The sequence below is a fragment of the Podarcis gaigeae genome, assembly GCF_964106915.1.
Source record: "Podarcis gaigeae genome assembly, chromosome: 3".
NCBI classification, from domain to species: domain Eukaryota; kingdom Metazoa; phylum Chordata; class Lepidosauria; order Squamata; family Lacertidae; genus Podarcis; species Podarcis gaigeae.
This window is the reverse complement of record NC_139680.1, coordinates 5,286,337-5,301,153: the sequence shown is the minus strand read 5'-3', so window position 1 is coordinate 5,301,153 and position 14,817 is coordinate 5,286,337. Positions and strand designations below refer to the sequence as shown.

The following is a 14,817-nucleotide window of genomic DNA, read 5'->3' as shown; positions in this document are numbered from 1 at the left end:
TTTGTTGATTGATCTCTATGCCTCAAGTGTCATAAGAACTCAGGGCCAGGTTTTAAGTAAGAGATGCTCCAATGCTAGTTTCACGGGATTCGGCACTATGGCAGGTAAAGGGGAACACTTCAGGTTTGTGACAAAGCATGCACCAATTCCACCACTAGGCTACTCAACCCAAATACCCTTGCAGAACAGGGGTGTTTTAAGAAAGGCTCGCATTGCACACCCAGGTAGGCTAAGCAAGCCAGGAGCTTGTGAGTCTTAGAAACGTGGCAGAGCACAGAGTTGGTGGGGCATGGGTGATGTTGTAAGGCCAATAGCAGGAGTAAGGTCCAGGTCTTCTTGAGATGTTCCAGGGGGTGGCTGGAAGGTGAATTTCTGCAGTAGACTTGTGAAGAAGAGGAAGAGCTCCGTTTTGGCAAGAGTCTCACCTAAACATGCTCTCCGACCTGTAAGGACACACAGGCAGCAGAGAAACTGGGTTTAGCAGTTGCTCAATAACATCATCACAAATACTTTAAAGCAGATTAAAATGCAGAGATAAAATAACAGCTCACAGTGCCCATCTTAAAAGAATTATGAACTCCCAATACGAGCCATCATGCAATGGCAGGGGTGGGAAACCTTTCTCAGCCTGAGGGCCCCATTCCCAGGTGAGCAACATTCCACCAAGTGGTCAAATCTAGTGGCAGAAATGGCCACAGCAACTGATGTAATTCTTAACTTTGCACATTAGGTTACATTCCAGGCATGTAAAAATCCCATTGACTAAGTACACACTTCAGATATACACCAAAGTAAAAAAATTACCTGCAGAGAAAGGCATGAAAGCATCTCTCTTTATGAATTTTCCTTCAGGGTTAAGAAAATGCTCAGGATAGAATTTATGTGGTTTCTCCCATTGAGATTCATCGTGCAGCACAGAGGACAGCAATGGTATGATGAATGTCCCCTGCAAAGGCAAAGCAAGAGTCATTTTAATATAAAGCATATGCCTCTGGTACAATAAATATTTAGTGAAGGAGAAATGAGATTTGTGTTCATCTGAGAAATGTCTTTAGTTTGACAAACTTTAATGTATAAACCATGATCTCCCACTAGAAATGGTTTGTTTTCCACTCTTGTGCTCCTTCCCACTGAGATCTGTTTAATGGGTTGAAGCTGATGCCTGACAGCTTCTGATGGGTAGATTGCATGCTTACAGTGCAATGCTATACAAGTCTGCACAGATGTCACCCACCCTGAAGTCCAAGGGGCTTACTCCCAGGAAAGCCTTAAAATATATTGTAACTAGTAGGCAGCAGTTCAATGAAATGGATCACCTTTGGAATGAAGTAGCCATTGAGGGTAACATCTGTAGCCGTGGCATGTGGCAGGTTGGTTGGGACGATATTGGCAAATCTCTGGATCTCATGGACCACGGCATCCGTATAAGGCATTTTTGTTCGGTGTTCAATTCTTGGCTGAGAAGATCCAACAACCTTTGCAATTTCTTCTTGGACCTTTACTGGGGGAAGCAAAAAGAAAAACGTTTATTTTTCTGCCAAGATTATCTCTTTGACTTTGGCTTTTGTCTCTCAAAATATTAATGTCTCCAGCATAGAACGGGAATAAACACGTTCTACAATTCCATAGACTAACAAATTTAATCTCTAGAATTTAACAAATGTATTTTTAAGAAGGACAAACAATTTAGACAATAAACTGATATACTGAGGGAGAGAAATTCATCAAGGAGGATTATTAAAATATCACTGCTGGGAATATTCTGAAGTGGTAACTTTTACATATAAAGGTCAAAAACAAAGATTTTGGGATCCTCCGGACCCTGACAAATTTTGGAGATAATATGGGAAAGAGTTAGCTGGAGAAAGAGCATTTGGAAGGGAAGCTGGAGGAAAGAAGAGGAAGAGTCAACAGAGGTAGAGGCAAAAGACAAATAAATAGGGAATATACTCACATACCTAGTCTCCAGAATGTGACACTGCTATTTTTTAAACAGGAAAAACATTTTAGCCAATAAACTGATATACTGATGTAGGGAATTTCATCCAGGATGATTATTAAAATATCACTGCTGGGAATATCCTGAAGTGGTATCTTTTACATATAAAGGTTAAAAACAAAGATTTTGTGATCCCACCAAGCCATACAAATTTTGGAGAAAATATGGTGGAAAGTTAGCTGGAGAAAGAGCATTTGGACAGGAAGAGGTGGAAGCAAAAGAGAAATAACTAAGAGCTATCGACTTATTTCGATGTTGGATAACGATTATAAACTGTTTGTAGACATATTAGCTAATAGGTTGAAAACTGTATTAAAAGAGAAAGCATTTAGACTCCGAGAAAGCATTTGACAATGTCTCCTGGGACGTTATATGTTTAAGGCTTTGGAATATATGGTTTGTGGAGACAGTTTTATAAAAGGAGTTAAGACAATATACACCGATCCATCAGTAAGTAATGTATTGACTGAGAATTGTAAAATAACTAAGGGAACTAGACATGGTTGCCCACTATCACCTTCATTGTTTATAACAGCATTAGAAGTTTTGGCACAAAGAATAAGATGTAATAAAAAAATGGTAAATAAAAGTGGGAAAGAGACAATAGGAAAAAAATTATTATAATATAATTAATATAATATAATATAATATAATATAATATAATATAATATAATATAATATAATATAATATATAGCTGTTGGAGATAATGTGGTGATATTTGTTGAGGAACCAATAGAGTCAATCCCAAAGGCATTGGAAAAGATTTTTTATTTTATTTTTAGAAATAGCAGGTCTTAAAATTAATAAAGATAAAAATAAACTCCTGGTAAAAAACATGAATGATGAGAGTAAAAATAAATTGCAAATATGGAGGAGAATGAAACTTTCGTTACTTCAGCCATTAAATTGAATGTATTACTGACAATATTCTTTTCGTTGTTTATTATTATTATTATTATTATTATTATTATTATTATTATTTAGTGAATATATATTATTTAGTGAAATTTTCAATGATACACTGGGCAATAGATATTAGTAATAATAAAGAAATGGAGACATGGGAAAGTTTATCAAATGTGAATCTAAAATTTACAGAATGTTATAGTTTAAGAGACAACTATATGAAAATGTTACATAGATGGTACCTGACACCTAGTAAAATTGGCTAAAATGTATAAATCCAAACTGAATATGTGCTGGAAACGTAAAAAGATAGAAGGCAATATTTTTCATATGTGGTGGTCTTGTAATAAGGTTAAAGTTTACTGGGAAATGATATATGATGAATTGAAAAAGATGTTTAAGATGTTTAAAAAGTCATAAGCTTTTCTTATGAGATCAGAACTACCTAGAAATTTATTTAGTATAGAATATTTAGAAATTTATTTATGTGTGCAATTTATATAAATTCATACACATTTATTTATTTATGCAATCATGGCTGCAAGATTAATATTTGCTCAAATATGGAACGATGAAGAGGTCCCGACAAGAGAAGAATGTATACAGAAATTAATGGACTACGCAGAAATGGCAAAACTTACTGGGAGAACAAGATTATTATTATTTTTGGAAAGCAATGGAAATGGTTTATTTCAAATTTATAAACAAACTGTAAACATACTAAGACATTGGCAGGATTAATGAAAAGACCCACAGTTTCAATATATCTATGGGATATATACAGGAATATATATCTAAAAGAATATGTTGAGATAATTTGGAGTATGGAGGAATATGAAATGAAATGTAAAAAACCACAGAAAGAGGGAGAAGGGAGTCCAGGTTGAAATGTTAAGCTTATGACTGAACAATTGTTGTGATATTTATATATATATATATATATATATATATGGGTTTTGGTGTCCTCGGGTGTCTTCCCGTGTAAAAGTTGGGGTGTCTAGGCGACGTTTCGACGAGGTCTCACTCGTCATCTTCAGGCTGGTGCTTTCGGCTTCTTGTTACTGGAACAGAAGCCGAAAGCACCAGCCTGAAGATGACGAGTGAGACCTCGTCGAAACGTCGCCTAGACACCCCAACTTTTACACGGGAAGACACCCGAGGACACCAAAACCTGCATTCCTGTACCCGTGAAAATCTACGAAAGCATATATATATATATATATATATATATATATATATATATATATATGCAACTTATAAATATTTTCTCTCTCTAATAGTTACATATAACTGGAATTAAGATATCTCAGAATAATGGGAGCCAACCCAATGAAAAGCACTCACTCTGAATTTCAGGATATATCATCATTAGTAACAGTCCCCAGCGCAGTGTGGTGGAAGTGGTCTCCATGCCAGCACCAAATAAGTTGGCCACAACAGCTTTTAAGTTTTCGTTGTGGAAATATGCATTCGTCTTCTTCTTCTTCTTCTTCTCCTCCTGGGTTGCAAAGAGTATGAACTGATTAAAACAAATGTAGTGAGAAATTTCATGTGCAAAGATAAAAATGAATACCTGACTGAACCCGATGATCCAAAGTACACTCCAGTCGCTAATTAACAAGAAAGCAGAAAACAAATAAATATATTATCTCTGAAACCCAGTCTGGAAAGCCTGGCATCTCTCAATAAAAATGAATACCTGACTGAACCCGATGATCCAAAGTACACTCCAGTCGCTAAGTAGTGAGAGATGCCAGGCTTTCCAGACTGGGTTTCAGAGATAATATATTTATTTGTTTTCTGCTTTCTTGTTAATTTCCAGTTTCCAAATTCTGATTTACCGTCCTTGTCTTCTCAATCAATCATTCGCTGGTATGTGACTCCCAATTTTGTTTTAACAGGAGCTTTTATTTCAATATTTCCCTCTCTTAGATTATTTTAAAAGACAGTTCTCTCTTGTTCATCTCCTTCTGCTGAAAGTCCTGGGCTTCCACCCAAAGTTAAGAATAACGGCCCTGTTTTCTCTTTGTTCCCTTTTGATGAACTGATGTTTTGAATGTGTCCAGTAAATGCAATTAGGTGAGGGTGTGCTTCATAAACAGTAAGTTATATAGAAATTGTTCCAGCTCTTCTATGCACTCCATGTCCCCCCACCAGTTTTCCCGGGTCCTAGGAAAACCAGCAGGCACCCAAAATTTGCTGTCACTCTCTCTTCAAACCATGTGTAAAAATATATCCATGCAAGCAAATGCATTTTTATGTAAAATACACCCCTTTTTATAATCGAGAAAATACAATACAATTTCCTTTATTCGACCGATAGTCAGAAATAAAACACAGAAATAAAACACAATACAGAATTATGAACTAAAACATCATAGGGGTACATGAATAAGGTAGGGCCACAGCACTAAACCTCTCACAGATAACCCACATCAAGGCATTCAATTGTACGTTTCCGACGCTTGAGTGCCAGGAAAAGGAATTTAGCCACTGACAAAGTTGTTTTCCTAGAAGACTTATTTAGCAGATATGCTGTCTGCTTTCCTCTTTGTCGGGGACTAAGCTGGGGTAAGTATGGGGTTATAAGATACTGTCTTAAATCGTTGTAGAAGGGACAGCTCATTAAAATGTGCTCTGTGGATTCTACCTCACCCAACGCACAATGGCATAATCTCTGGTCATATGGGACTCCTCCATATCTTCCCTTCAAAACCGCCGAGTCAAGAACATTCAGCCTAGCCGCGGTAAATAGTCTGCGGTATTCCACGTAGTGGATATCCGCCAGGTAGCGAGCTGGAGCAGCCCGATACATCTGCTCCCCCAGAAACAGCCCAGGTTTCACACGGGCTATGTCCTCCTGTCTCGCAATATCCCTTAATCTTTGGGCGATCACCGCCTTTGCGTGGCTATACGTCATGGACTCTATATAAAGGGAGGACAACCCGCACTTCTGCACTTCCTCCACTATCTCCCCTTCCCATGGAGATTTAAAGTTATCCCTCAGAATCAAGGGGGCCAAACCCACCGGTCTGAAGCAAAGCTTAAGCCAAAGCCAAAGCGTTTTATAATCGAGAAAATATTTCCAGCCTCTCTGGGGAAGGAGGATTCTTCTTTTTGTAAGTGTGCAGCAACCGCCGCCATCTTATCTCCTCTTCAGCCCAAGCGACTGTATAATTTAGCAGATTTTTCTTTCATTTCCTCCATCCAGGAAACGCCCGTTTTTGGTCTGAATCTTAGTAATTTTTAAAAACAGGTGTCCCTGCTCGAGAGATTGAATCCAGAGAGTTCTTCAGTGCCAGGGTCCAGCACCCAGCGTCCTCTGCCCCCACATCTTGTTGTGGGCAACAGATATCAGACGATCTGTGGGTGAGACAACCCCCTCATCCCCTGGAGGGTTCAGCAGGACAAATTACCCTCATATTAGTGTTGAATTTCTGGCACAACTGGGTGTCCTATCTCATGGGAAGCAGCCATATCCCTTGGCAAGAAACAGGAAGTCCGATATAGGGTTTATTTACACATATATACAACCTGAGCATAAGATAGAGGTGCTCAGCATCAAGACCCCAAAATGTCTTGCTTCTCCATAGTCACAGCTGTTGTTCACCATCTACCAGCTAAGAGAGGAGGTCGGGGAAGCTTGGCAATCCTGCTCCTTCTTATTTGATACTCATAGTGGTGCTTAACTCCTCAGCCAAATGCCTTTGTTTAGACAAAGGAACTAGCGGCAGTATTTAGATGACAAGTATATGGCCCTCATCTCACAAAGAAACTTGTCTGACTGATTCAACAATAGATTCCTCCATTAGAATTAACCCTTACTGGGTACAAGATCCCCACAAGCTGGAACATGCTCAGGCATCATGCAGACTAACCCCACAAACCTACAACAGTATTATGATTGCATACATGGAAAGCAGAATTTCTGGTGAACTCTTGTGGAGATCTGAAATCAGGGTTACCATAAAGTGTTGTTTTCTGCTGACATATAGGGTTCTCAGTTGAACTTCTTTAATGCATTTACTCATAGTCTTTAATGTATTTACTCATAGTCTAAACTGGAAAAAGGACACAGAAATACCACATATTCATCTGGAACTGTTTCATTAAACTGATATAGACAATATGGTGCCCTCCATATTTTTGAGATTGCAACTCCCTTCAGCCACACTTTCTAACAGGAAGAGTAACACCTGAGGGTATCTTCATTTATCCAAAATATCTAACTTCAAAAAACAAAACATACATACAAATAGAACGTACAGAGAACTAACAATGATTAAAAGTCACAGAAAAAGCAAGCTAAAAAATAAAATAAAGCAAAGGAAGAAAAGTAGTATTCCGCATCTCTGTATGTGAATTATGTATATAACTATTATTCAAAATATTCAGATTTTCACAACAGCTTCTTTTATTTGTTTCATCCCTTTATACAGCTGTAAAGCTGTTGTTTCCCCATTTAGGCAGGGAAAAGTCCAAGTCTTTTACCACAGGTTCTATAGATTATTTCATCTGCAATTGTATCTCTGATCAAATCTCTCCAAACCTTCTGCACATCTCATCTCTTAACTGTGCTAACTGTTCACTGTGGCAAGAAGCAATGAAGGAGTCAGTTATTTTTGCCTGATTTATGAGACACCCCGCCCCACTTGAGCATCTCCGTTATGCTGCCCTTGTGATGCAGATAGAATTCACTTTTATTTCCCAGTCGGGATAGCATGGGAAAGACAGGAAGAAAACAGTTTTACAGGCAATGTAGATTGAAAGTTAAAAGCAAATTCAAGTGTGATGGCCTGGGATTTGGACTTGGATGCTGAACCTGAGGGATCCCAGCCTGCACAGGATTCCCCGCCTCCAGAACCAGCTGAGCCAGAGCTGGGGTATGAGCCTGAAGGGTCCTCACCTGTGCTGGATCCTCAGGTGCAGGCATCAGCTGAGTCTGCTCTGGCTCCTGACGGGATGGAGGACCCATTGCCTGCAGGTGCTCCACTCTCAGCCCCGTCAGAGGAAGCTGAGGTTGCCTCTGGGTCCGGTAACCCTCCAGCCTCTCCTGAGCTGCAGAGGCTCAGGGCAGAGAGGAGGAAGGAACTAAGTTCCTGCAGGAGGAGTGCTCGCCTCCAGGCCAGGAGAGGTGAGTCACCAGAGGATCGGGGCCGCCCTATGCCTCGGGGCAGATAAAAGCCGGCCAGCCCCAGTCCCAACTTGCAGGAGCAACATTGTTGGTTGCTAGTTCCTGCCTGGCCCCTGTCTTGTTTTCCTGCCTGAGCTCATGACCCGCCCTGTTTCCCTGCTTGCATGCCTGTTCCTGACTTCACCTGACTTCCTGCCCTACACCCAGCTTCAGCTACTACGGAGTGCCTCCACGTAATTAGTTTAAGATTTTAGAAATAATTTCCAGCCTGTTATTTAGAACTTTGTTGCCACCCAACCACCTGTTTCCTTTTCTGGGTGCTAATTAATTGATAAGCAGAAACTCCAATTCATATTCATTTCCAATCTTAGTAATGGTTAAAAGAACTGAAGCCATAATTTAAGGGTGATTGGTCAGTGCATGGGCCAATGTTTTCTCCTTGCTCTGAGATGCCTCCCCACCCACAAAGCTTCCTATCTCCTCCAGTGTGAAGAATGCCTTCTTCTGAGCACATGAGGCATTATCCCATCGTCCCTTGTATCAAAAGGGAGTCTGACAACAAATATTTATGATTTGATTACCTCTCATCACTGCATAATTATCTATAATTACATGTTTTCTAGATCAGGGATTTTTTCCCCAGAAATGCTGTTGAGCATGCAACCATTGACCCTGCAGAGGCAACTTCTGTAACACATTAACAACGGCTGACTATTGGGAAAGGGGAGGAAGTATGCCAGGTTGGTCCCTTCTGAAGTGAGACTTCCTGACTACTCCTTATGCATTCACTTGTGAATATGCCCTTAAAACATGAATTGAAAATGGCAACGCTTATTCTGGGCCAACTTAAAAGACTCCATTACCTCTTGCTGTTGGATAAGAAATGTGTCAATAAAGCTCCTCTGGTCATTTTCATCCAGATCTCTGAGGTGTTTTATGAAGGTGGCATTTATGAAGGCAAACAGCTCATCTCTGTTTTGCTTGATAGTCTTACGAGCCCCCAAAAGAAAACCAAGAGCTGGAAACATGTTATACAGCTGAAAGGATAAAAATGTGAAAAAGGAAAAAAGAGACATTAGAAAAACTCAGTATTGTACTCTCAGCTGGGTCTCTCAGAGCATGACTGCCCAAATACAATACAAAACTCTTGAGTGGCATTTGGAATGGGGGATGGGCTACCCCAGCATAGCATAATTTATTTGCAACCCCAGAATAGTAGGCTATGGCAGTTCTCCTCTGGAGGTTCGCCTTCAGAGAGGGTGATCTGCCCTTGGAGGCCCCTTCTGAGCCATCATGGAACCAACTATCACTTGTTCTTCCTTGTCCTTGGAGTCCCGATGGCAGTGAAGCCAGAAAACATGTGTCCAAGTGGGAGATAACCAGAGCATGCACCACTCTGGTGAGACAGTCTGCGGGCTGCAGTCGTGTTGGCTGGGGCCCCACTCCCAGGCAGCCCTGATCCCGCCCCTTAAAAACAAAACACAAACTATACAGAACCAATAAAACAACAACAACCAAAGGAACAGAACAATCATACTTAAATTAATCCCCAACCAAATATCCGTCCCACCCACCCACCCACCCCCAACAAAGGAAAAAAGGAAAAAAAGAAATAAAAAGTTGCCATCGACTGCTTGAGGACATTTTAAAGCACATTAACCACCTGGAACAGGGAAGCAATGGCAGAACACTTCCCACACTTCCCCAAAAGTTTGTTCCAAAAGTTTGTTACTGGGCCACTCCCCCTGGGCCAGTTGGAAAAGGCCCTGGAAGGGAGCAGGCCCTGCAGTCCTCACCCAGCTGAGTGACTAGGTTTTTTTGTTATAATCAACTGGGTTTGTTATAATCAACTATTTGTTTGTTTTAATTGTAAAAAATAGATTACCGTGACTGAAAAGCTTCCGGCGAGCCGGACATTTTCATTGACCAACTTCAGAAGTCTTATGTATGTGGGATCTTCATAATCAAATCGCTTGTCTAGTAGTATGGCCACTATTATATTAGCAACAGCTGCATTCATAATTGTGGTGGTCTCAAATGGTTTTCCTATACATAAATATGACAGTTAAGCAAAAATATTCTGTTTAAAATGTGGGATGTAAAACACATAAGAGACGAGTACAACATTCCTAGAATGTGCATGCTAAGTCTTTGTTGCCTTAAATCCCTAGTGGCAGCTTCCCTATGTGTAGACGTCATTTAACAAATAAACAACCTAAGTGCATTTGCTGGATGTGGCCATAGCTGGGTTAAGAAATGCTTGGAAGTCACAGGAGTTATTGCAGTACAATCTGCAAGTTACAGGAACAGACCAATTGCAGGGAACCCTGGGAGCTATGCTTCTAGAAGTTAGGAATATGTAACACAATAGTCTTGGCACCTTTAAACTATGCTAGTAAAGCTATGCACCAGAGGAAAACACCAACTCACCTTCATAAGATTCAAATTTCTTTATCAGGACACTGCATTCCTCGACAATTCTATCCTCTATGGTCCTCTTTCCCATTCCGTAGTCCCGTAATGTGCTTAAAGCAAACCGCCGCATCACTTTCCAGTTCTCACCATTAGAAAAAATTACACCTGATGAGATGGGAGGAAAGGTTTAATGTCTGCATGACCATTGTACAAAAATATCAATAAATTGTGTTCTGCATTTCTTCCATGGAACTGAGAATGGATCCCAGCTATTCTCCCATTCAGACTTCTGAGCTTTGACAAAGTAGCTGGCAGCTGTGCCATCAGAGCATGACCTGAGAACCCATTGACCAATATTTTTCATTACAAAGTGTAGGCTAGAGTGGAGGGTGGTTTTAACTTGTCAGGCATCCCAGCAGAACTCAGCTTGTTATTTTGTATTCCCCATTATGCCTCCTTCATTTTTCTTCTCTATATAGGCTGGGGCATAAATTGGTCAGTCAGTTTCCCCTTGGTGTGTGGCATTACTTTGCTGTGTGACTATTATTCACAATCCTCCTGTCTCATTTTCCCCCATCTCTACAATATGACTGTTGGGATGAAGGTGGGAATGGGAAAGGTCTGCTTTAACTGGTCTCCATTTTTGTTTCTTCAACAGAGCACCACTGAGCCACTGAAAGTCAAGACCAAAAAATGGCTGACCTGGTCCACTCTTTTTAACATTTTAGCTTGATCTTCAGAAATCCACATTTGACCTTTTTTGTGACACATTCTCAGCCTAATGCCTGCAGATACTCTGTCAATGTCAAGGGCACTGAGGTGAGTTGAAAAGTTCACAAGGATTTCCCCCACAGGAAACAATGGATTTCAATGACTTGCTTACAAACCATTTCTTGGGAACAGATTGTGTTCACCTGGTGGGAGCAGTGTGTGTTTGCAGGCATTACCAGTTCCAGTAGAAAGGGAGGTGCCTCACCAAAGCCTTGTGCAAGCTCTTGAAACATTGGAACGATGGGCCTGTCTGCAAATGCGTCCGCCTGATTAACCAGAGCCTCCTTTACTGTCTCATATCCTGTCAACACCACAGTTTTCTGGGGTCCCATTTGGATTCTGAAGACAGGGCCATACTGCTTTGACAGCTGGAATTCAACAGGAGAAAAAGTGAGAAACAGAGTTCTGGCATACCCAAAGAATATATTAATGCAAATCCTCTCTGACAGAACCAAGACTGCATTAACTACCACCCAGTCTCAAATCTTCCATTCTTGGGCAAGGTGATTGAGCGGGTGGTTGCTGAACAACTCCAGGAACATCTAGAGGATGTGGGCCATTTGGATCCCTTCCATTTGGGATTCAAGCCTCATCATGGGACTGAAACTGCCTTGCTTATGCTGCTCGATTATCTCTGGCCGGCTAAGGACAAAGGTGAAAGCTGTTTCCTAGTTCTGCTGGATCTCTTTGACCTTTGATATCATTGACCATGACATCCTTCTGACCGTCTAGAGGGGCTGGGATATGTGAGTACTGTTATACAGTGGTTTCGCTCCTTCTTCCTGGACCGTGTCCAGAAAGTGGTGTTGGGGGATGAGTGTTCAGGCCCCTGGGCTCTCACTTGTGAGGTATGCGGATAATAAACAGCTCTACCTCTCTTTTAAATAAAAAACATTGAAGGTGGTGAAGGTCCTGTGTGAGTGTCGGGGGGCGGTTGGAGGATGAATGGTGGCTGACAGATGGAGGTTGAATCCTGACAAGACAGAAGTACTGTTTTGAGGGGAAGGAGGCAGGCAGGTGTGGAGGACTCCTGGTCCTGAATGGGGTAACTGTGCCCCTGAAGGACCAGGTGTGCAGCCTGGGAGTCATTTTGGACTCACAGCTGTCCATGGAGGCGCAGGTCAATTCTGTGTCCAGGGCAGCTGTCTGGTACGCAGGCTGAGACCCTATCTGCCAGCAGACTGCCTTGCCAGAGTGGTGCATGCTCTAGTTATCTCCTGCTTGTACTACTGCAATGTGCTGTATGTGGGAGTACTTTTGAAGGTGACCCGGAAACTGCAACAAATCCAGAATGCGGCAGCTACACTGGTGACTGGGAGTGGCTGCCAAGACAATATACCACTGGTTCTGAAAGACCTACCGGTACGTTGGCTCCCAGTACATTTCCGAGCACTATTCAAATTGTTGATGCTGACCTTTAAAGGTCACCTATATACCTGAAGGAGCGTCTCCACCCCCACCGTTCAGCCTGGACACTCAGGTCCAGGGCTCAGGGCCTTATGGTGGTTCCCTCACTGTGAGAAGTGAGGTTACAGGGGACCAGACAGAGTGCCTTCTCGGTAGTGGCATCTGCCCTGTGGAACACCATCCGATCAGATGCCAAGGCAATAAACAACTACCTGATTTTTAGAAGACACCTGAAAGCACTCCTTTTAAGGGAGGTTTTTTATGTTTGATGTTTTATCATATTCTTCGTCTGTTGGGTGGCCAGGGAAACCCAGGCAGATGGGCAGGGTATTAATAATAATAATAATAATAATACAGTGGTGCCCCGCATGACGAATGCCTCGCAAGACGGAAAACCCGCAAGACGAAAGGGTTTTCCGTTTGCGAGTTGCTTCACAAGACGAATTTCCCTATGGGCTTGCTTCGCAAGAAGAAAGCCCATAGGGAAATCTCCGGGGACCTCTTTTAAATGCTGGCGGTGGGGAGCAAAGCCTTCCCCCCTCTGGCCTTCAGAAGAGGTCCAGGAAGGCCCGCGGGGGCCGAAAGGCTTTGCTCCCCACCGCCAGCATTTTAAAAGCAGTCCGGGATAGCAGGGAAGCGCTTCCCGCTATCCCGGATGGCTTTTTTAGGCAGACGGGGGGAGCAAAGACTTTTGCCCCCCGCCGGCCTTCCCAGGAGAGCGGAGAAACGCAGCACTTTTAAATCGTCCTCCGCTGTCCCGGGGTTTTTTAAAATGCTGGGGGTGGGAAGAAAAGCCCTTGCCCCCCCAGCCTTCAGAAGAGGTCGGGGGACAGACTGTCCCCGGACCTGGTCTGAAGGCGGTTTCCATAGGAACGCATTGATTGATTTTCAATGCATTCCTATGGGAAACCGTGCTTCGCAAGACGGAAAACTCGCAAGAAGAAAAAACTTGCGGAACGAATTAATTTCGTTAATAATAATAATAATAATAATAATAATAAATTTTATTTATATCCCGCCCTCCCCAGCTGAAGCCGGGCTCAGGGCGGCTAACAACAATCAAATAATCAAATAATCAAATAATCCAACATTCTAAAAGCATTTCATTATAAAAATTAATTAAAATCAAATTAATGGCAACCGATTAAGCAAAATTCTGTGCAGGTTGCCAGAGGAGGGAGTCAGGCTGCGTCCTGGCCAAAGGCCTGGTGGAACAACTCTGTCTTGCAGGCCCTGCGGAAGGATGTCAGGTCCTGCAGGGCCCTAGTCTCTTGTGACAGAGCGTTCCACCAGATTGGAGCCGCAGCCGAGAAAGCCCTGGCTCTAGTTATTATTATTATTCAGTTGTGGCAGAACAAATATTTGCTAGGCATAATCAGAAAACCAGAACAAAATAGGCAGTTGTAAGGATAAAAGTGATTATACCTTTAATGGTACCTCTCAAACCTAGTTTAGAAAGATAGGCTGAAGGAGGAGGCTGGGCTGGGCAAGGTTTGCATTGGCACTTTTACATCCTTGAAAATGGAGGCAGAGTCAAACGGGATTCGACACCAAACACCTTATTTTAATTACCAGTTATAAATTGCAACTGGGTCCTATGATTGGGAAAGTTAAGAGGCGGTTCTGTAGCACACAAAGGGGAGATGAGATTTATAGGCTCTAAAAGAACAAAATGTAATGTATTATTGTTAATAATAATAATAATAATATTCTACCCTGCTCATCTGCCTGGGCTGCCCCAGTACCCTTCAGCCTTGCCATGGGAAGAACTGGAATCTTTACCTTTAACATGGTTCTGTGAGGCCTCTTGAGATCCATGATGTGGAGATTCCCAATGAGAGGTAAAGGCCTCGGTCCTGGTGGAGGATTTTGGGAGCTCTTGTTCCAGAAAGTGCCCAGTTTCAAAACAAAGGAAACCATAAGGATAAAGAGGAACAACACTGGAATCGGCTCCGTCCAATCCATTTTGTTTCAGGAAGCAATTTTTTTTTTGCAGTGGTTATAATGAAAGCCACAGTGCAGTTTGGTCGAGGACAATGTCTTGCAACTGCAGTGAGCAGCATATATATTATGCTAGGTACTGTCTCGAGCTAATCATTAAACCATTATTAAACTCTCTTGAACCTGGATGCAGACCTGTCACCCAGATTATGTGTAAAATTAATCTGTTATAAGGGGAGTAAA

At 41.9% G+C, this 14,817-nt stretch overlaps 1 protein-coding gene across 2 annotated transcripts; it reads right to left on the bottom strand.

Moving 5' to 3' along the window:
• LOC310840469 (cytochrome P450 2K1-like) lies at positions 1-14,701 on the bottom strand. Of its 2 annotated transcripts, none has more exons than XM_083730495.1 (9): positions 14,416-14,701; positions 11,432-11,594; positions 10,471-10,620; positions 9,926-10,086; positions 8,904-9,077; positions 4,251-4,404; positions 1,317-1,501; positions 805-946; positions 1-443 (listed from the first exon to the last, which is right to left on the bottom strand). In XM_083730495.1, the coding sequence occupies exons 1-9, from the start codon at positions 14,596-14,598 to the stop codon at positions 256-258; spliced, it is 1,500 nt and encodes a 499-aa protein (XP_083586621.1). In that variant the 5' UTR covers positions 14,599-14,701; the 3' UTR covers positions 1-255. The 2 variants fall into 2 exon arrangements, with proteins under 2 accessions (XP_083586621.1, XP_083586622.1); XM_083730496.1 differs by having other exon boundaries at positions 4,251-4,398; positions 14,416-14,675.
• Between the last annotated feature and the right edge of the window lie 116 nt (positions 14,702-14,817).